The sequence below is a fragment of the Ips typographus genome, linkage group LG2, assembly GCF_016097725.1.
Source record: "Ips typographus isolate SLU linkage group LG2, UJ_Ityp_2.0, whole genome shotgun sequence".
NCBI classification, from domain to species: Eukaryota; Metazoa; Arthropoda; class Insecta; order Coleoptera; family Curculionidae; genus Ips; species Ips typographus.
Window position 1 is genome coordinate 14651455 of NC_138423.1, and position 23599 is coordinate 14675053.

Genomic DNA, 23599 nt, shown 5'->3' on the forward strand with positions numbered 1-23599 from the left:
ATACTACAATACAATTTTTACTTGATTACAGCAACTCCTAAGGCCCAGTTGTACAATCGCAGTTCAAAGACCGGTTCAGTTGAACTGCAACTGGTAATTGAACTTTCCCTTTGCTGTCAAAGTGACATTTCTGACTTAAACCAGGTACAAAGGTTGAACCACTATTATACAACTGGGCCTAAGTAAAAATTGCATCCTTCTGGTGCCCATATTGTTCAAATCATAGCTACTGTATAACAAACTGGCGGTACATGTAATCAAATCTGACTAAAATAATAACAAAAGTGTATCGACTAACACAATAAGATCGCAGTCGTATATTTGGAAACAGTTTAGCAGCTTTTGCAAGGAACGAAATTATAACTATGACGGAGAAACTACAGAAGAGTGCAATATTCTCAAGGATTGGGCGTACAATATGCGGAAAATTGATGGCAAAGACTATAAAGAAGCTACTGTTAAGATGATTTGGAATACTACTGCAAAAATGCTAGTGGAGACGTGCTTTGAAGAATACAAACGAAAAATCAATCCATTTGAGGATATAGCCTTTAAAATCTCTAGAGAGGAAAGAGCTTCAATGTATACCTGAAAGCTTATTAGTACATACGATGAAAACACGACCGACGGCTTAGTGAAGAAAGTTTTTTATCTATTTTCCTACGAACTAGCTTGGAGAGGTAGTGAAGTATCCAAATGTAGGCTGAGTTTCTTCAAATCGGAAATTCACAGCACTAGAAAGCACGCAGACAGAGTAAAGTTAAATTTTTTCTAAAATAGTGAATATAACAAGAAATGTGTTGACGCTATAAGTGGTTGGTGCCAAATAAGGTAGACCCACCAACTTGTGAGTGCTGCTACGGGTTTTAAAGAAATATAAACTATGGTTGTTCTTAATTACCTTGAATATTTATATAGTAATAAAACATGCACCAAGACAATATCATTTAGTACAGAAAGGGTTTAAAAAAGGCAACCTCCAAAGGCTATAAATAGCTTATTCATTCGGATTCATTCTATCTGGCACGTGCTAAATATAATATAGCTAGGAAAATCGATGATTTCCTTACGTCATCAGTAATAGTATGTTCTAAGCTTTCGTTCATCGCAGATATTATTAAAGGACACGAATGCCATTAAAAGTTAACGAGGACGGGTCGTTTCTCGTTTGTTGTGCGCCATTACCGAAATTGGGCGACTAATTAAAATTATGTTTTTACGTTTATTACCGGGTGAAAGTTAGTGGAAATGGTTTTGGAGAACACTGGCCCGTAGAATGCTTTATGGGAATAAGAAAGACGAATTGTGCATGGTAACATGGTAACTTATTCATAATATTTATTATAAATTCTGTTCGGTTATTCCTTCTTACACCAAGCAAACTTAAACTTGACAATTGTCACGTTACAATTCATTGTGTACGATTAGCGCAGTCACGTGATAACTGTCTTATTGTTTGATTCGTGAAACGAGGAATAACCGAACTACACTTTTAATTAATTCAACAAGTGGAAAGTATGTAACATTTTTCTTTTTACACCATTTATTGCATTAGCAATAGCACCAATTCGTGTGTAGGTATAGGGATCTCCAAAACCGTAAGAGATACTGAGTTGATTACAAATTATGGCAATTTATAGTTTTATCAAAAATGTTTACTACTTCCGGAGATATAAAAAAAAGGAAATTTTACTTTTTACTAATTTATTTAAAACGATTGGCCACTATTATGGTTATTTATACAAGTGACTTAAACCATGATTTATTCACTAAAATGACAATTAATCCACCTAGCGAAAATTTAATAAAGTTATAACTCGCTCTTATATGATTAAAGATAAAAAAATGAGTTGTACAAATTTATGAAAATAAAAAAACTGATCAGAAATTGCAAATTAACAATTGCAAATGACTCCAGAAATTCCATAGAATCGTTTTCACATGACAAAAACACATTTTTTTAAATTTAGAAAAAAAATTTAAGAAATAAAAATTTTAAAACAAGATGAAAATGGCAGATCGAAAATTACAAATTGATATTAGATGACTTTAAAAATTTCCGAAAATCAATTATACACCATAAAAAAACTTGTTTTCTAAATTTTCAAAAATTGCAAACTGACTCTGGATATTCCAAATAATTAATTTTCAGGAAAAATACACGTTTTTAATTTTTGAAAACATTTTAAGACTTAAAAGTCGAGTAAAATTTCCTTAACTGTAATTTTATAGTTGTCAATTAATAATGTTAATTTTTTTTCATTAATTGAGAAACGATTATAATTTTTTGAGCCTAAAATTCAAACAATTAAGTGTTGAACAACATTTAAATTAGGACAAATAGTTCTTACAGAATTTGCTAAAAAATAGCAGTATTTAAAATAATGAATAATGTTGACAATGGTTTTCTAAAACAGCAGAAACGTCGGGATTTTACTTTATTATTTGTAATAAAGAAAAACTTGTAATTTACATTTACAAACTGGTAATTATCAAAATAACTGGCATAAATCTCAGATACACGTTCGTTTTGAAAACTGTAAGAAAACTCTGTTACACTGTAATTCTTGCAAATTCTAGGCAAATTTGACAGTTTTGACATTAGTGACAGATACCACGTGGTTTTTGGACGATAATTTAGCTTATGACCACTGTCAAAATTACTGTCATAAACCTCAGAAACACGTTTTGTATTGAATACTACAAGAAAACTTTTCTAAACCCTGATTTTTGTCACTACTGAGCACAGATTTGAGAATCAGAGACAAACTTGCTTGTCAAACCCCACTAAATTTCCTATCCCATAACCTGAAAAACACTACAAAGTTTGGTACAGTCAGGGAGAAAAGCGGTGTCAAAGTTTGAACTGCCAGAAACAAAGTTTGAATGGAAAGTCAAAGACAAAATTGCCTGTAAAGCCTACTTGCAGTGAGAAAATGACTGTTTTAAGCACATTTTTGGAATCCCCACTAAATTTCCTATCCAACAACCTGAAAAACATTACAAAGTGTGGTACAGTCAGGGAGAAAAGCGGTGTCAAAGTTTGAACTGCCAGAAACACAGTTTGAATGGAAAGTCAAGGACAAAATTGCCTGTAAAGCCTACTTGGAGTGAGAAAATGACTGTTTTAAGTACATTTTTGGAATCCCCACTAAATTTCCTATCCAAAAACCTGAAAAATACTACAAAGCTTGGTACAGTCAGGGAGAAAAGCGGTGTCAAAGTTTGAACTGCCAGAAACACAGTTTGAATGGAAAGTCAAGGACAAAATTGCCTGTAAAGCCTACTTGGAGTGAGAAAATGACTGTTTTAAGCACATTTTTGGAATCCCACTAAATTTCCTGTCGAATAACCTGAAAAACATTACAAAGTTTGGTACAGTGAGGGAGAAAAGCGGTATCAAAGTTTGAACTGCCAGAGATACAGTTTGAATGGAGAGTCAGGGACAAAATCGCCTGTAAAGCCTACTTGGAGTGAGAAAATGACTGTTTTAAGCACATTTTTGAAATCCCCACTAAATTTCCTATCCAACGACCTGAAAAACACTACAGTCAAGGAGAAAAGCGGTGTCAAAGTTTGAACTGCCAGAGACACAGTTTGAATAGAGAGTCAAGGACATAATCGCCTGTAAAGCCTACCTTGAGTGAGAAAATGACTGTTTTAAGCACATTTTTGGAGTCCCCACTAAATTTCCTATCCAACAACCTGAAAAACACTGCGCAAAGTTTGGTACAGTCACGGAAAAAAGCGGTGTCAAAGTTCGAACTGCCAGAGACACAGTTTGAATGGAAAGTAAATATCAAATTTGCCTGTAAAGCCTACATGGAGTGAGAAAATGACTGTTTTAAGCACATTTTTGAAATTCCCATTAAATTTCCTATCCAATAACCTAAAAAAACTACTACAAAATTTGGGAAAAAAGCGGTGTCAAAGTTTGAACTGCCAGAAACACAGTATTCATAATTTACCAGTGGGTCTGGTCAAATTACTTACTTTACCGGTAATTTACCCACCACTACTTTTAAATAATTCCTTTTGTGTGTGTTATAACTCATTAAAGTACGACACACACTTTTTTAAATTACATTTTTCTTAACCGTATTATTTTTACGCAATTTTTATTCTGTTGCAGCCTTGAAAATGCCAGGTTACGTATCAAGTTTTCTCCCCATTTTGTCCTCGAAATATTAACAACGACATTGAAGGGAGAAACCGCCGACGTCGGCGTATGTGTGTGCCTAAACGTCCACAATGGTTTTAACCTGGTACATGAGCTTTCAGGAAAGTATGAATGGCCCACCGATCGCATGTCACCGTCGTGCCTTTCCAGCTTGGCAACTCTGGATTTCCCCGATCCTGCCAGTCGTCTACGAAACTCTGTTCTGTAAAGTTTGTTCCCAGCTCGAAAATCCGTTTCGTTTGTTTACGAGTTAGTTGATTGAGCGGCTCTAAACTTATTATTAGTGTAAGTTCTTTTCAATTCTGACAAAACAAGGATACACTCTTAAAAAAAGTGTGATGAGTTGAAAGATTTTTAGCTGAATTTTTCAGTTTTAGATTAAGAACAAAATATTGTGGTACTTTATAAAAAAGCTTTTTGTAGGGTTGGAGCGATAATGTTTGAGGAATGTTTCGGAAATGGACCATTCATATTCAGAATCAACGAAAACGGAACTGGTCCTCCACTTTTGACACAGGTATGGTATGACAATTGTTTATGGCAGCACGCAAACACGCAACGTGACTATTTTTATAAAACACATAAAAAATAAACGCATTGCCCTGTATAATAAACTGGAACACCGCTAAAATGCACTAGACTATTAATTATACAAAAAAATTCACTATTGATAATATTATGCAAATTAAGAAAATTAGTTAAACATGAGGGAAAAGTTAATTACCTAAATGGCTTTTTACGTATACATTTTTATCTTCAACTAGCATGGTAATGATTAATACCATTATGAGTTGAGTACTGCTGTTGTAATAAGTGATAAAAAGAGTATAGTAAAACCCTTAATACTACACTAGTGCAGTAAAATTCCTCATTATATTAGTCAAAGTTATAGTTAAAAAATCACTTATGTAGGTAAAACTTAATTCTTCTTTAAAATATGTTCAAAATTTCTGGGCTGTTACCTAAGCAATCATTTGAAAAAAATATTCCGCTCTTCTTTTTTGGTGCTTATAGAACATTCTTTTTTTGAAGTCACTCAGAAGAAGTCTTCCCTAAAAACTTCTGAGTAATTAGTCAACTCAATCAGTTGAACAGATTCTTCTGCTCTTATTATTTTTTGGCGCTGATAAAACGTAATTCTTCGTTAAAATATGTTTGGATTTTGAAATCAATCATCAGGCTTCTTTCGAAATGTGTGGATGCTTGAGCAGCTCAGTCATTTGAACAGATTCTTCTGCTCTTCGTTTTTATGCAATGTAAATGTATTTTTTCTTTAAAATATGTTTGGCTTTTAAAATCAATAAGGAAGTCTTCCTTCAAAATTTCTGAGCAGAGCCAGCACAATCATTACAAAAGATTCTCACTCTTCTTTTTCGGCGCTGGTAGGGCATCATTTTTGTTTAAAATATGTTTGGCTTTTAAATTGAGTCTTCTTTCAAAATTTTTAGGTAATTAGCCTCACTCAACTCAATCATTTCAACAAATTCTGTCACTCTTATTTTTTGATACTTATAGAACGTAATTCTTCTTAAAAATTTTTCTTAGAAATACTTTAAAAATACGTTTGGCATTTAAAATCAATCACTCAGTTTTTTTTCAACATTTCTGGGCATTTAGCCAGCTCAATCATTTTGAACAGATTCTACCGCTCTTCGTTTTTGTTGCTGATAGAACGTAATTTTTCCTTAAAATATGTTTGGTTATTGAAGTCAATCATTATGTCACGTGACTTAAGAAGACTATTTAGCTAGATGTCACGTGATAATTGTCAAAATAACTGTCTTAATTCTCAGAAACACGTTTTATATCAAATACTGCAAGAAAACGTTTGTAAACCCTAATTTATGCAACTTTTGAGCATGGTTTGACAGTTTTGACGTTATTGACAATTGTCATGTGATTGTAGTACACTATTTAGCTAGACGGTCACGTGACAATTGGCAAAATAACTGTCGTAAATCTCAGAAATACGTTTTATATCAAATACTACAAGTAAACGTTTCTAAACCCTGATTTTTGCAACTTTTGAGTATGGTTTGGAAGTTTTGACGTTAGTGACAATTGTCACGTGATTGTAGAACATTATTTAGTTAGACGGTCACGTGACAATTGGCAAAATAACTGTCATAAATCTCAAAAACATGTTTTATATCAAATACTGAAAGAAAACGTTTCTAAATCTTGATTTTTGCAACTTTTGAGCATGGTTTGAGAGTTTTGACGTTAGTGACTGTTGTCACGTGATTGTAGAACACCATTTAGTTAGACAGTCATGTGACAATTGGCAAAATAACTGTCACAAATCTCAGAAACACGTTTTATATGAAATACTGCAAAGAAACGTATCTTACTCCTGATTTTTGCAATTTTTGGGCATAGTTTGACAGTTTTGACGTTATTGACAGTTGTCACGTGATTGTAGAACACTATTTAGCTAGACGGTCACGTGATAATTGGCAAAATAACTGTCATAATTCTCAGAAACACGTTTTATATCAAATATTGCAAGAAAACGTTTCTTACCCCTGATTTTTGCAACTTTTGAGCATGGTTTGACAATTTTGACGTTAGTGACAGTTGTCACGTAATTGTAGACCGTTATTTAGTTAGACGGTCACGTGTCAATTTGCAAAATAACTGTCGTAATTCTCAGAAACACATTTTATATCAAATACTGTAGGGAAACGTTTCTAAACCCTGATTTTTGCAACTTTTGAGCATAGTTTGACAGTTTTGACGTTAGTGGCAGTTGTTACGTGATTATAGAACACTATTTAGCTAGAGGTCACGTGATAATTGTCAAGAGAACTGTCATAATTCTCAGAAACACGTTTTATATCAACTACTGCAAGAAAACGTTTTTAAATTCTGATTTTTGCAACTTTTGAGCATGGTTTCACAGTTTTGATGTTATTGACAATTGTCATGTGATTGTAGAACACTATTTAGCTAGACGGTCACGTGATAATTGGCAAACATGGTTTGACAGTTTTGACGTTAGTGACAGTTGTCACGTGATTGTAGAACACCATTTAGTTAGACAGTCAGGTGACAATTGGCAAAATAACTGTCATAAATCTCAGAAACACGTTTTATATGAAATACTGCAAGGAAACCTTTCTTACCCCTGATTTTTGCAACTTTTGAACATGGTTTGACAATTTTGACGTTAGTGACAGACCAGATCACGTGGTTTTAGAGAATAATTTGTAGTAAGAAAATGACTGTTTTAAGGGCATTTTTAGAATCCTTATTAAACTAAAAAAATATATAAATATTTTCACAACCAACATTATGGCAATGACGTAATTAAAAACGGCAGATTATATACAAAAGAGAACGGTAGAAGAACCACAAAAACGGTAGATATACCGTTGTAACGGTAGACCTGGCAACATTGCTTGTACTGTTGTGAAGATCTATTTATTGTAAGTAGTATATGATTGCTCAAGAGTAGAAAGTACATTTAAACACTTGGAAAGATTGAAAGAAAAAGTTCACAAAATAAAAACAATAATATTCAATACCAATATTATTGAGGTTAAACTGTGGTTATACTGGTTATGATGTTATATTGAAGAATTTCTTCTTTGGTGTACGTCAATGTCAATATTGTCAATAAATCCATGTCGATCTTTGTCTGTTTCATGTAGTGCCTCTCTTGCACTCACTAACTGATTAAAAGCGACATTGCCAAAAGTAAAAAACTGCACGTGACGTCACACGTATCTTTTTTAATTAATTACGAAAAAATGTGTTAATCACTTGATAAAATTTTTATCGGTTTAGAGATGTTTCTTCATTAGCTTTAAGATGAAACAAAAGTTTTAATAAAGTTTGATTATAGTAGCATTCCCCATTGGAAGTCAATGGCTTTAAAATCACTGTTATTCCCACAAAAACATAGATGGTTGTAGTGTTTGTTAAAACATGTTAAATTTTATTTTTTCAGGTGAATTAAGAAATATGAAAAAAAAAGTAGTTAATTAAAACCTTTAATTGTTGCAAAAAGCATTATAGAGTTAGTTTATTAACTAAAGTTGAAAATGTAGGTAAAATACGTTTTTGACGGTTCATACACATTTTGTATAAGCAATAGCTGTTTACTAACTTTAAAATATACCACAACCAATAAACTTACTATCTTTAATTATAAAATAGATAAAACAAATAAAATATATATAATAGAAAATAAAATAAAACAAACCGAAAAAACTTTCTAAATCTGAATTTCCTTATCCAATTAATGTTACAAATGAAGGACTGTGTTTTGCATGTTGCCCTAAATTTGCACGATGTATCTTCCTCAAAGTGTCGTAATTAATTCAGACAATCTACACGGAAACTATTTCAATGTGAAAACAAATCGAAAAAAAATAGAGCCAGTACATTGTTTCGAGTAAGTTGGGAAACTTTATGGCTTTAGGGAAAAATAGTTTGCATGTGGCACCTTTATTACGACCTTTTCGGTTATGCAAGCGAAATTTTAGGAAAAATTCTCAGTAAAATATTTTTTAAGATTGTTTAGTTTTAATTCTGCCTTAATTTAGTGACAATTTAACTAAACTAATTATATTTTTAACTCTTAACCATGTAATTTTTTTACTAGCTACTTCTAAAAGACACACACGCAGATATGCGTTTGTACCATGCAGGAATATACAAATATTTCAAAATAAACCGCAATTATTATTACTTATAAAGTAAGCCTGCATTTAACCTAATTTCTGGTTAATAAGATTGGTAGGAACGCATCTAATTTATTTTACAAAGTTGCACGACATGCAAAGCTAAAACAATATAAACTTTTCCAGTACGGTGATTATTTATAGAGTTAATGTCATCTTAGTAAAGTAATATAAATTGTTGCATAATCGGAGTAAATTGCGCCATTTAGAATGCATAGCGAAAATGCAAATGGTGCATGAAACTTAATTATGCAAGGATTTTGGAAATTATTAGCAACGATTTTGATCATTGTTAAGTATGGGGGTTGGTACAGAAAGGACATTTATGCATTGATTTTTTTCTAGGTTTGTCTGGAACGGGGATGGAAAGAGCATAATCCGGATATTAACGAGAATAATTGGAATTTGTGGTGGAGAACCACTGGTTTTTCTAGTAATCATCATAAAAATATTTATGTTTGGCAGGTAAGAATATGCACCACATTTTTTTTTAATTTTCCATAACAAATGAGACAATAAACTTCCTACATTCAGACATGTATGTATTTACAGGATAACAAAGTTTATTAAATTAGATTTTAGTTTCTTTTGTGTGGTTATTCAGTTTTAGTGTAATCGATGATATTCAAACTCAAAAAGACTGCTTCTAGTGTTACATCTAATTACTTCATCTTCAGTGTTTACCAAGTTTTATTATTTATCCGTCACACTAAAATACCGCCCCAAACTTTTGAAACTAAACTGCTCCAGAATTAGTATATTTCATTACCAGTACAGAAATGAGGATTTTTCCGTGCGCGCGTGACAAATTCTCGTGTGAGGCGCAGCCGAACACGGGAAGTCATGCAAGAACCGAAAATCCATTTCTGGACGAGTAATGAACGATATTTTTTATTATACTTAGGTACCTGAAATCAACATAAACAAAAAATATCGCAAAAAATTATTAAGAAAATCGGGAATATTTATTTTTATTTTTAAAACAGTAAAAATGTAAGTACATACAACTCAAATTAACAAAAAAAGTACAAGTAGGTAATTCTAAGAAAATTAATTTTGGACAGAACCGTTATTATTAATAGTAATATTTATTGTACAATTCGTATTATTGTTGAAGCTCAATCCCTTTTGCATTTCTTTTTGTTGAACTAAAGACTCTGCTAAAGATGTTGAAGCGGAGTGTTCGTGTGTGCTTTGGTTCTCTTGATTGACTGTTACAGATGTTGTAGTTTCCAAGTTACAAGAGCTAAACAACTTCCGTGATACTTCAATTTTTCTTTGTATGGACTCTTCTATATATCCTTCTGCTACATTGGAAGAAAGCCATCCTCTGTGTCTTTTCAAAGTGAGCAAATCACCGCCGTTTTCCACCAACATGGTTGCCGAAGAGCGCCTTAGCCCATGTCCGGTATATTCTTCGGGATTTTTTAGTTTTAGGTATTTTGCAACAAGTTTTGGAATACCACTGATAGTATGGCACCCAACATGTTGAGCGTAACATCTTTGGTTTCGGTATGCAACAAATAATCTTCTACTCTTCATATGTTTAGGGCGGAGATCTGCGTATTTACGGTAAATTATACAGGGATCGAATTTGCAATTTTCATTGGTAATGGTAAAACTTCTTGACCTGTGAGTTTTTCCATCTCGTAAGAACACGACAAGGAAACGCCCATTATCTTCCACATCATCTAAACTCAAACGTATTAAATCATCTCTGCGGCATGCACCGAAGATGCCAAACACTAAAATTACTTTTGCTAGTAGATATTCTCCATCTGAAGCTTCACATAAAAATTTGGTTACTTGTTCTGCTGTAAGAATCTTGGATTTCTTTGGTATATATCCTACAGCTTGTCGTTTCAAAAAAGCAATCGTTTTTGGATATTGATGGTGAGTATTTTCTTTTATTGCCAAACAACTCTTTAACATAGAGAATCGACTCCATAAAGTGGAGGATTTCATAGTGTTGGCTTTTTCAGAAAAATATACTAAAAGAATATCGTCACTCACAATTTTGATTCGTTTCTGAGTCCGCCATTCGGTAAAACTGTTATATTCTTGTTCATATCTCAACCTGGATTTCACTGGTAATAAATCTGCACTCACTTCTGCCGCTCGTTGTAAAATATTTTCGGGAATCAATTTCGGGATTTTCTTCACAATCTGAATTCATTTTTGCAAAATGTAATAAATCACCGCCCTCTGTACAAGAAAGCCAAGAAGGTGCATGCCAAAAATTCCAATATGGCCGAAATATGGGATTGACAGTTTGCATTTGTTTGTATTGTGGAAATTGAGTTTTTGGATGATTAAATTAATTTTTAAGGTTTAAAGTCAAGACTTGGGATTACTTGCCAAAGTAATTTTTGTTTGCTATTATATATTGTTGTTTATATGTTTATTGTTCTAGTGAAAGTGTAGTTTGTGTCCTTCATTGTTCTATAATTTGTGGTTGGTTTTTTAACTTAAATTCTATTGCCTCTACAATATGCCGTCCACTGGTTGTTTGCCAAATTTCTAAAAGCAATTTGGTGAAAGACCCAAAAGTGTCAGTCTTTTACTTTCCAAAAGACCCTGCTCGAACCCAACAGTGGTTGAAAGCTTTGAAGTGGAATGATTTTACTCCAACACAATACTCAGTGGTAAGTACAATATGCTTTCTCATTCAGTAAAACTTATTGCCTCTTACATACATTGGTATGTGACTTATGTGAGTTACATTTTGAGGCCGCCTGCATTTTGAGAGCAACAAAGGTTTACTCTGAAGAAACAGGACAGCTTTTAGAAGTTCTATTGGCACATTTACATTTTAAAAGAAAGGTCTTGGTAATAATATAAAACCCATTTACCAGTTTTGCTTACCTAGATTCAAGAATTTCCAAATTTTCTTTGATTGAGCAGTTTTTACATTAGTTTGTTCCTACTTTCCAAGACAAAGGGTTCTAACCAAACTTGCTTTGGCTGGACTTTATTGGATATAAAAAGCCATATCTATACATATCTGGATCAGGAATGAAGCGTTCTTTGATTTTTCACTCACAACTTCTAATCAACTACACGAAAAAATAAAAAAAAACATATTTTCTACTGCATCTCCATAGGTTTGTGTACAAAAAAAAATCCGATAACGCCGCCATTAAAAGTCACATTCTAGGCTTTCTTGTAAAGAAGGCGGTGAATAAATACATAAATACTTAATTTTCACTGACAGAAAATAAAATTTGTCATTAATAAATTAATCGTTGCTATAGACACATTACTCGTTTCTTTTTTTTCTTCGGGTTGCCATAGGATATCTAGTAGGTATCATGGATATCTATGTTTATTATTAAGCGCACGGAAAGAGGGATCGGGAAAAAATTTCCGTGCGCTGTTCCGAAAATGTCATATTTACTGTATTTTATAAAGAGTTGAAAATGTAGTATTTTCTGTTAAGTATAATAAAAAATATTTTACTCATTTTCAGCGACTGTTTCTTGAAATTGATTGACTCAATTTTAATAATTTTCTGGATGATTAATAGTATTTTCTTGCTCTTTATGATAATCTAAATAATCTTTTGAAAGTTACCACTGATCCGAGTATTGACTGTGTAATCAAAAAATGAAAAATTCGGTCTATTTCCGTTTGCGCAATTTTTTTTCGTATTCCAAATAATTTTAATCGAGTTTTGTGAGATTTCTAAAGGTTAGGTTTGTTTTAAAATTTATTTCAAAATTAAAAAAATGGTTTTTTTTTAATTCTCTTGTTTTAAAGACAATTTTCTTTAGAACTTTTGCGGAAGAAAATCAAGATTATTAAGATTACCTTTAACGTATCTAATTTAAGTCAAAATTTGTTTGAAAATTTGTATGTATGAAGAAAAAACGTTTTATAATAAATTTTAGCATGTACAGGGTGTCCCAATAAGCCGTGCACGCGGTTGTTCCTCGGGAACTATACGTAGTATGGCTACAAGAATTTTTTTTTATTAGTAGATGTGGACAAGAGCAAATACTGAAAATATTTTTTTTTCGATACCACTAAAATGAAAAATGTCCAAAAACTCTGAAATTTAAAGGGAAAGGTATAGTAAAAATCTCATAAAAGTAATTCCCTATTTTCAACTACGAAGAATTTTCTTATTTAACTTTTTTTTCTATCTCTTCAAATAAAGTGGTGGGAGTAGTCCAAAGTTTGCTTTGAAAGAAATGAAATATCTCGAAAACCGCTATTTGTAGAGACTTTGTTTTTGAGGCATTTTAAAAAACATTTTATGTCCTGTACCCAAACCAATGTTCCATTTAGTTTTCGGCCTGTTCGATAGAGGGCGTTTTTACAAAAATTGCACTTTCATCTTAGATATCTCAAAAAAATCAAATGCAATGAATGTCCATCTTTCAAAAGTTACTTTTGAAAGATGAATTATAATTACTGGTTACTAAATTGTCAAGTAGATGGGTTTCTTAGAGGAACCACACTGTCTTTACAGCTCCATGGAGACAAATTTTACAGTTTTGACATTAAAAGAGATAATTTTATACTTTTCTTACGTCACGTGACAGCTGTCATAACTGACGAAACCCGTTCACCAGTGACCTAAAACTATAAATTTAGAAATAGTCGCTAATTTGCGGAATTGCATTGTAAGTTGTGTTTACAGCTTCATGGAACCAAACATCACATTTGGGACGTTAAGGAACACTTTAATACGTTGCTTGCGTCACGTGACAGCTGTCATAACGGTCAAAACTCACTCACCAGCGACTTGAAACTATAAAATGACAAATAAATGTGTTTCTTTGAGGAATTGCACTGTAAGTTTTGTTTACAGCTCCATGGAGCCAAATTTGGCAGTTAAGACGTTAAAAGAGACGCTTGATTATGTTGCTCGCGTCACATGACAGCTGTCATAACTGTCAAAACTCATTCATCAGTGACCTGAAAGTATAAAATGCCAAATAGATGTGTTTCTTTGAGGAATTGCACTGTAAGTTATGTTTACAGCTCCATGAAGCCAAATTTGACAGTTAAGACGTTCAGAGATGCTTTAATATTTTCCACGCGTCAAGTGACAGCTGTCATAACTGTCAAAACTCACTCACCAGCGACCTGAAAGTATAAAATGCCAAATAGATATGCCTCTTTGTGGAATTGCACTCTAAGTTGTGTTTACAGCTCCATGGAGCTAAATTTGGCAGTTAAAACGTTAAGAGTTAACGTTTTAATACGTTGCTTCCGTCACGTGACAGCTGTTATAACTGTCAAAACTCACTAACCAGTGACCTGAAAGTACAAAATGTCAAATAGATGAGTGTTTAAAGGAATTGCACTGTAAGTTGTGTTTACAGCTTCATGGAGCCAAATTTTGACAGTTAAGACGTTAAGAGACACTTTAATATGTAGCTCGCGTCACATGACAGCTGTCATAATTGTCAAAACTCACTCACCAGCGACTTGAAAGTTTAAAATGCCAAATAGATGTGCCGCTTTGTGGAATTCCACTGTAAGTTATGTTTCCAGCTTCATGGAGCCAAATTTGACAGTTAAGACGTTAAGAGACACTTTAATATGTAGCTCGCGTCACATGACAGCTGTCATAATTGTCAAAACTCACTCAACAGCGACTTGAAAGTTTAAAATGCCAAATAGATATGCCTCTTTGTGGAATTGCACTGTAAGTTGTGTTTACAGCTCCAGGGAGCCAAATTTGATAGTTAAGACGTTAAGAGACGCTTTAATATTTTCTTAGTGTCACGTGACAGCTGTCATAACTGCCAAAACTCACTCACCAGTGACTTGAAAGTGTAAAATTCCAAATAGATATGTTTCTTTGACGAATTGCAATGTAAGTTGTGTTTACAGCTCCATGGAGCCAAATTTGGCAGTTAAGACGTTAAGACACGCTTTAATACGTTGCTTGCGTCACGTGACAGCTGTCATAACTGTCAAAACTCACTAATCAGTGACCTGAAAGTATACAATGTGAAATAAATGAGTTTCTTAGAGGAATTGCACTGGAAGTTGTGTTTAAAGCTTCATGGAGCCAAATTTCATAGTTAAGACGCTAAGGGACGCTTTAATATGTTCCTCGCGTCACGTGACAGTCGTCATAACTGTCAAAACTCACTCACCAGTGACTTGAAAGTGTAAAATGCCAAATAGATGATTTTTGTAGAGGAATTGATTACACAAACAACGATAGATTGCTTATGGAATAAGTAATAGAAAGCTTACCATTGCATTTGATTTTTTCGAGATATCTAAGATAAAAGTGCAATTTTTGTAAAAACGCTCTCTATCGAAAATACCAAAAACTAAATGGTAAATAACAAAACAAATAACATTGTTTTGGGACACTCTACAATACAGAAAATGCCGCAAAAATGAAGTTTCTACGGTTAGCCGTTTTCGAGATATTTCATTTCTTTCAAACCAAACTTTGGACTACTCCCACCTCTTTATTTGAAGAGATAGAAAAAAAAGTTAAATAGGAAAGTTCTTCATAGATAATAGGGGATTACTTTTATGAGATTTTTACTATATCTTGAGTATCTATGTGATGAGTTTTTGGACATTTTTCATTTTAGTGGTATCGAAATCCCCCCCTTAGCGGTGGATTTAGAAAGCTGAAAATTATTTCCAGCATTTTTCCATGGCCACATTTATTAATAAAAAAATGTTTTCGTAGCCATACTATGAATAGTTTTCGAGAAACAGCCGCGTGCACGGCTTATTGGGACACCCTGTACATACAGTAGGTAATTTTAGTAGAAAAAAATGGTATTTCATAAAAAAATTCAATCCATATCTCTAGACGGTTTTGCCAGTTTGACGAATAAGAAATATTTACAAAATTTATTGCAGAAATAAAAAAATAAAGTAAAAGAAGAAGTAGAAAAATTTGAATTTTGTTAATCCGACTTTGCTTCCAAAAAAGGATTCTTACAAAAATTTTGCCATACATTTTGTAAGGCAAAAAAGCACTTTTCAGCTTGCTGCTTTTTCTTGACCAATCACAAACTATGACCAGTGATGTCATTTACGCAAATATTTATTTTTTTTCTAGTATCTGAACCACATCCCTAAAGGATCAACGATCTGCAGAAAAGACAATCTGATACGTTACATGAGATGCATGAGGAAAGTTTATGGCTCTGTGTACGATTTTAGGTATTTACTCTTAAACTCACACTAACCGCTTTAGAAAACCATCAAATTTTAGTCCTCACGGCTACAATCTACCACTCGAATACACCAAACTAGCTGCAGAATGTAGTAGAAGCCGACCTCAAAGTGGTCGGAACGAAACCAACTACAGTCTGGATGAAAAACCAATCTGGATATGTAAGCCTGTGGCACAAAGTCAAGGAAAAGGGATTTTTTTGTTCAAGGTAACTGAAAAAATCTTTACAAAACTCTATTTAACATCTAATAATAAAACAATAAATAGAAACTTAGTGAATTAAACTACGATACAAACACAGTGGTGCAACGTTACATAGAGAAACCTCTTCTGATTGGAGGGTACAAATTCGACTTGAGACTGTACGTTTGCGTTCCTTCATATCATCCACTCACGATCTACATGTACAGGGAGGGAATAGCCAGATTTGGTACCGACAAATTCAGTTTGAACGATTTGAGGAACCCATTTAGACATTTGACCAATTCCTCAATTAATAAACTCGGTCCTGGTTATGCGGAGATGAAGGACCGCGTTGGATCTGGTAAGATCTGTTTACAATTCAAATTTTTGCTAGTTCAGTGGTTTAATTCAGGATGTAAATGGACCTTAAGGCAGTTAAGACGGTATTTCCAGCAGGCTTTCATACCAGACTGGTTGATATGGCAGAAGATTACGTCATTGGTTACATTAACCATTTTGAGTCAAGTGCAGCAAATTTCACCGTCTACCAACTGTTTTGAGTTTTTTGGTTTTGATGTGTTGGTGGATAATACTTTGCGTCCTTGGTTACTAGAAGTGAGTACTAACTGTTTGTTGAAAAGAATTGAACAGCTATATATTTGTTATAGTTATTTTTTTTAATGAAAAAATAGCCTCAACTAACATTTTAACACACAAAATTTTACTTTTTTTTAATCTTAATCTTTGTATATTCAAAAATCATTTACCTTCCTTTAGAACTAGCTAAAACTAGTTAAATTATTGAAAGTAGCAATCAAAGAAATATTTGTGACAAATGACAGTTAAAGATAGTGATCAAGTCAATTTTAAACAGTCTAATTATCTCTTGAGTTGAGATTCTAACGGTTTTGGTAAAATTCTTCAGTATTGCTAAAAAGAATTGAAATTTCTAATTGAAACTTTACGGTTAAACCAATATAAAGAAAAACATATTCATCTAGTGGTTATTATAATGCAACATCCTCTTCTTAGTCAACCATAATATTTGAAAGTTTCGTAGAACGAGTAACGCTTGAACATCGTCATTGGACAATAAAAGTATAAAACTCTAAAACACCACTAAAAAGCAACATAACTATTACAAAATATGTATTGTATAGCTCTATGGTTTACAGTAGTTATGGTGATGAGCTATCAAAATAAAATGGTCCATCTCCATACTTAACTATTTGTTAATTATTGTTGTAATGTAAGAATAGCAATTCTGCCATTAAACTTAAAACTGCAAAGATACTTCATAAAACTATAAGCAGTTTAAAATGTCAAAGAACCTTCCAAAGGCTGTTGAAAGAGTCTAAAAAGATTTCAAAAGCTTCTAAAACACTCTAGAAACTCCAAACTGCTTCTAAAGCAGCCTTCTAATAGTGTTCAAAACAATCTATAAGCTTTCAAATCATTTTAGAACTATCTAAAGGTTTCCAAATGCCTCTGAAGCAGTCCAGAACCTTCATTAAGCTGTTTCAACTGTCCAAGAACCTTCCAAAAGCTCCTGAAGTAGAATTCAAAAGCTTCTAAAACCCAAATGCCTCTAGATCAGTCGAAAATGCCTCTAGATCAGTCGAAATCTTTCCAAAAGCTTCCAAAACAATCTATAATAGTCGAAAGGCTTTCGAATTAGTATAGACGCTTCGAAAAAATTTCAAAACAGTCTAAATGCTTTTGTATGCTTCTAAAGAAGTTTAAAAGCTTCCAAATATTTCTAAAACCGTTTAAGAGTTTACAAATGCCTCTAAAGCAGTTCAGAACCTTTAATAAGCTGTTTAAACTGCCTAAAAATATTTCTCTAAAGCTTCTAAAACACTATAGAAACTTTAAAATGTTTCTAAAACTGTCTAAGACCTTCCAAATGCCTCTAAAGTAATCCAGAAACTTCAACAAGCTGATGGAACTGTCCAAGAACCTGCCAAAGGCTCCCAAAGTAGTGTACAAAATTTGAAAAGCTTCTAAAACACTCTAGAAACTGCAAAATGTTTCTAAAGCAGTCGAAAGCTTTCCAAAAGCTTCCAAATGATGTTAGAATTGTCTATAACCGTCTGCAAGTTTCCAAATGCCTCTGAAGCAGTCCAGAATCTTCAATATGCTGATGAAACTGTCCAAGAACCTGCCTAAGGCTCCTAAAGTAGTCTACAAAATTTGAAAAGCTTCTAAAACACTCTAGAAATTCCAAAATGTTTCTAAAGCTGTTGAAAGCTTTCCAAAAGCTTCTAAAACAATCTTTAAGCTTCCAAATGATTTTAAAACTGTCTATAACCGCCTGCAAGTTTCCAAATGCCTTTGAAGCAGACCAGAATCTTCAATATGCTGTTCAAAAAAATTTAAAAGCTTCTAAACCACTATAGAAACTTCAAAATGCTTCTAAAGCAGTCGAAAGCTTTCCAAAAGCTTCCAAATGATTTTAGAACTGTCTATAACCGTCTGCAAGTTTCCAAATGCCTCTGAAGCAGTCCAGAATCTTCAATATGCTGATGAAACTGTCCAAGAACTTGCCTAAGGCTCCTAAAGTAGTCTACAAAATTTGAAAAGCTTCTAAAACACTCTAGAAATTCCAAAATGTTTCTAAAGCTGTTGAAAGCTTTCCAAAAGCTTCTAAAACAATCTTTAAGCTTCCAAATGATTTTAAAACTGTCTATAACCGCCTGCAAGTTTCCAAATGCCTCTGAAGCAGACCAGAATCTTCAATATGCTGTCCAAAAAAATTCAAAAGCTTCTAAACCACTATAGAAACTTCAAAATGCTTCTAAAGCAGTTGCAAGACTTCCAAAACAGTCCAGAAGCTTTCAAAAGCTGTTTTATTAGTCTAAATGCTTCCAAAAGATTTCAAAACAGTCTAAATTCTTTCGTATGCTTCTAAAGAAGTTAGTTAGTTTTAAAAGCTTCCAAATATTTATAAAACCGTCTAAGAGTTTCCAAATGCCTCTAAAGTAGTCCAGAATCTTCAATCAGCTGATGAAAATGTCCAAGAACCTGCCAAAGGCGCCTGAAGTAGTCTCAAAAATTTGAAAAGTTTCTAAAACACTCTAGAAACTACAAAATGTTTCTAAAGCAGTCGAAAGCTTTCCAAAAGCTTCCAAAACAATCTTTAAGCTTCCAAATGGTTTTGGAACTGTCTAGAACCGTCTGCAAGTTTCCAAATGCCTCTGAAGCAGACCAGAATCTTCAATATGCTGTCCAAAAAAATTCAAAAGCTTCTAAACCACTATAGAAACTTCAAAATGCTTCTAAAGCAGTTGTAAGCCTTCCAAAACAGTCTAAAGGCTTTCAAATGCTCAACACTTAGTCTAGACGCTTCCAAAAGATTTCAAAACAGTCTAAATGCTTTCGTATGCTTCTAAAGTAGATAGTTTTAAAAGCTTCCAAATATTTCTAAAACCGTCTAAGAGTTTCCAAATGCCTCTAAAGTAGTTTAGAACCTTCAATCAGCTGATGAAACTGTCCAAGAACCTGCCAAAGGCGCCTGAAGTAGTTTCAAAAATTTGAAAAGTTTCTAAAACACTCTAAAAACTCCAAAATGTTTCTAAAGCAGTCGAAAGCTTTCCAAAAGCTTCCAAAACAATCTTTAAGCTTCCAAATGCCTCTGAAGCAATAAAGAACCTTCATTATGGTGTCCAAAAAAGTCAAAAGCTTCTAAACCACTATAGAAACCTCAAATTGCTTTTAAAGCAGCCTTCCAAAACAGTCTAGAAGCTTTCAAAAGCTGTTTTAATAGTCTAAAGGCTTTCAAATGTTCTACACTTAGTTTAGATGCTTCCAATAGATTTCAAAAGAGTCTAAATGCTTTCGTATGCTTCTCAAGTAGTTAGTTAGTTTTAAAAGTTTCCAAATGCCTCTAAAGGAGTCCATAACCTTTAATCAGCTGATGAAACTGTCCAAGATCCCGCCAAAGGCTCCTGAAGTAGTCTAAAAAATTTGAAAACCTTCTAAAACACTCTAGAAACGTCGAAAATAATCTTTTAGCTTCCAAATGGTTTTGAAGATGGTCTAGAACCGTCTCCAAGTTTCCAAGTGCCTCTGAAGCAGACCCAGAACCTTTAATATACTGTTTAAACTGTCCAAAATCCTTCCAAAGTTTCCTGAAGTAGTCTAAAACGATTTCAAAAGCTTCTAAAACACTCCAGAATCTCCAAAACGCTTCTAAAGCAGTCGAAAGCCTTCCAAAAGCTTTCAAAATAATCTATAAGCTTTCAAATGGTTTTAGAACTGTCTATAACCGTCGAAAAGTTTCCAAATGTCCAAAGCAGTCCAGAACTTTAAATGCTGTCCAAAAAAATTCAAAAGATTCTGGAACACTATGGAAACTTCAAAATGCTTCTAATGCAGTTGGAAGCCTTCCAAAACAGTCTAATCCTATATCGTATGCTTCCTTGCAAAAAAATATACGTTTTTATAGAACTTAATGAAACTTCCTGTAAATTAGTTTTTAAAGTTTTAAAGTGTGTTCTAATGTTCTAAAGATTGTTGAAAATAAAATGCAAGTTAAAGAATGATTCATATAATTTTAAAATTAAAATACATTTTGAGCATATTGATACAGTACCACTCATAAAGAATGATATTGCAACCAAATAAAATCAATAAAAATTATAAATTTTAACGCTACTCTATTTTATAAAAAAAAATGTTAAACGGTCATTAACTTCCAGGGTAGATTTTTATTTTGAGTAAATTTATATTTTATAAGCTAAAAATGTTACACATACAGATAATGTAAGTCATACGTGAAACACACACACACATTAGTTTTAACAGAGTAATTTTCAAATTAATACTTCATCAAAAATAAGTATTTACTACACGACTCAATTATGGTGATTTTACAGCACCAACTAAACTAAAAATTAACATTTTAGCTACACCCTGTATAAAACACTTAAGTATGTCTCCTTTTTTGACATGGATTTTGCATTTTTTTAAGGTCAACTTAAGTCCTGCGCTTAGTAATGACTGTGATGTGGACAGTCTGGTAAAAAAGCCGATGTTGCATGACATGTTTGATCTTCTTGGTTTACCTTTGTTCAACACTGGACTGTCCATCTTTAACGTTTGTTTGGACAGTTCAGAAAGAAGCGAAAAGTGAGTGGTTACACCAATTTTTTGCATTTATTATGTTATTATTACATTGTAGCGAGGAGGAGGATAGTCAACGAAAGGACCCACTCAGCGGTACGGTGAGTGTTTTGAGTGCTGCAGGTCGCTGGAGAAAAAAATACAAGAGAATGTCTGCGCCCCAGGTATCTTCGCGCAGCATGAGTACCAAGTCAAGGTTTCGGTCAATTTCAGCCAACAATCAAAGTAACATTCTAAACTAGAACACACATTTTTATAAAAATAAATATAATTCCAGAGACTTACATGAAACTGCCAAAAGTACAAATGGACGGTATGACCCCTAATTTGCCATATAACTACACCGTGCCAAAAGAAAAACCTTTTAATGTAATTATACAGTCGGACACTAGATTAAAAAATCACTTTGTGGTGTTTCAGCAAGTGGAGGATGAAGGTAAAAAATACAAAACGTGGGGAAACGGGAGAGATTGGAGACGTCCACGACCCCGTGAAGGTGGATGGGTGAGAATTTGGCCTTTTAACTGCGAATCCAAACTGGACAGAAACAACAATGTAAGCTTTTACGGTGGTAATATGGGTGTAAAGGCCATGGTGAGCCAGGTTGGTTTATATAGATATATTGCTCTGGCAGGTACAGACTAATCAAATTAACTTTCAGTTAGTAAAGTTCAATAAAACTGCAAAGAATCTAGCAAAAAAACATCCTACAGCTTCTGAAAGCCAACTTTCTGAATATCTACAACAGGATATGAATATCTCTGGAGATGTTTGGATACCACCTCTATAAATGTTGTGTTCTTGTAGTTTGAAAGCTTTAAATATATGTTTAAAAATTTGATGGTTATAATAATTCGTTATTCCAACTAGTCCTCTACCCCCCTGTACCTCTAATGAAGGGTGTCTCAAATTCGATGATTTTACACTGGGTATCTCCAAAACTAGAAAAGATAGAGCAATGTTTGGAATCTCCCACGTATTTTCTTTGTATATGAATTTTTATGGAGCATGTTTATCTGTTCGTCAATGTCAAGGTTATTCTATTATTTGGGTAATATAAAAGCTGTATGTGATTTCAAGATTTGTTAGGGCTTAGAAACACCAAAATGGTATTTCCGGCTCCAAAACTTTCTGTCTTCTGATCCTTAAAACAATCACTAGAAGCTTTGAAACAGTTTTTTGCAGCTCAGAAATCCCAGTGTCTTTCAAACTGTGTTCTGAATCTTGAAAGTATTACAACAGGTTCTCAAACGGTTTTTGCAGGTCAGAAACACCATAATGGCATTAGTGGATTCTGATCCTTTAAAATATCACCAATTAGCGATTCTCTAGGTTGAGAGAAATATTGGTTAAGTTTGAAGCCCTCTAGCGGCCAAACGGTGTTGTCATATCTTTAGAAAGTCAATTTCATTACTCATTAGCTATCTATTGACGTAGAAAAGTTTATATAGTGTGGACCAAATAAGCGAGTTATTTACGATAAATGAAACACTGACTAAAAAAAGTGGAAAATAAATTCATCAACTTTGACGCCCTCTAGCCGCCAAATCGACAAACCAATTAACCAAAGTTGTCATATTTTTATAAAGCCCACTTTATTGGCTACCTATCGACATATTAAAGTCCTTACCATGTCAGTCAAATAAGGAGATCATTTGGGTTCAAACAAAACAGTGCATGAAAATATTCGTTACAAAGCCCATTTTATGAGCTATCCATCGACATACAAAAGTCCATAGATTATGTCAAATAAGAGAGTTGTTCACGATTGAATGAAAGAGTGTATAAAATGGTTGGGTAATGGATGAAAAAAGTGACGTAATTTTTTTCATTATAAATAAAAAAACAGTCAAAATAGCTGCCAAATGTCACGTGACATCACCAACAAACGAGTCAAAATGGAGGAATTGTGTGTGCTTGTTTCACGTAGCAGAAGAAAAGATTTTAAAAAATCACGTGACCTTGGAAAAACTGGTTGGAATAAAACTATTGAATAGAATCAAAATGGCGGAAATGTCACGTGATCACTGTCAAAACCGGGTTAAACATAAAATATGAAAAAAAATGGAAAACCTTCAAGGAAAAATATGAAAAAAGTGTAAAAGGAGAAAGTTGTAGGAAATTTTATCCTTTACCAGATTGTATTAGGGCACTTTGTCCTAAAGGGCCTTTTCTTTATATCTTCCTAAAGGGAGATATACCCTAAAAACTGTGTCAAAGCGCAAAAAAGTGTTTTAAAAGACCCTAACCCAAGTT

General features: G+C 33.4%; 1 protein-coding gene across 2 annotated transcripts; it reads left to right on the forward strand.

Moving 5' to 3' along the window:
• Window positions 1-1048: 1048 nt before the first annotated feature.
• On the forward strand, window positions 1049-22182 carry LOC145725316 (putative tubulin polyglutamylase TTLL2). Of its 2 annotated transcripts, none has more exons than XM_081974025.1 (13): window positions 1049-1320; window positions 4133-4465; window positions 4604-4697; window positions 9214-9333; window positions 15920-16023; window positions 16076-16244; window positions 16304-16580; window positions 16632-16834; window positions 21192-21349; window positions 21402-21568; window positions 21621-21712; window positions 21764-21946; window positions 22005-22182. In XM_081974025.1, the coding sequence occupies exons 3-13, from the start codon at window positions 4617-4619 to the stop codon at window positions 22131-22133; spliced, it is 1683 nt and encodes a 560-aa protein (XP_081830151.1). In that variant the 5' UTR covers window positions 1049-1320; window positions 4133-4465; window positions 4604-4616; the 3' UTR covers window positions 22134-22182. The 2 variants fall into 2 exon arrangements, with proteins under 2 accessions (XP_081830151.1, XP_081830152.1); XM_081974026.1 differs by having other exon boundaries at window positions 1049-1312.
• Window positions 22183-23599: the final 1417 nt, after the last annotated feature.

Coding starts and splice junctions, on each gene's coding strand:
- LOC145725316 (XM_081974025.1), top strand. CDS start 4,617: ATGTTTGAGGAATGTTTCGGAAATGGACCATTCATATTCAGAATCAAC. Junction 16,581..16,631: donor GAAGGACCGCGTTGGATCTG/GTAAGATCTGTT, acceptor GGTTTAATTCAG/GATGTAAATGGACCTTAAGG. Junction 16,835..21,191: donor TGCGTCCTTGGTTACTAGAA/GTGAGTACTAAC, acceptor CATTTTTTTAAG/GTCAACTTAAGTCCTGCGCT.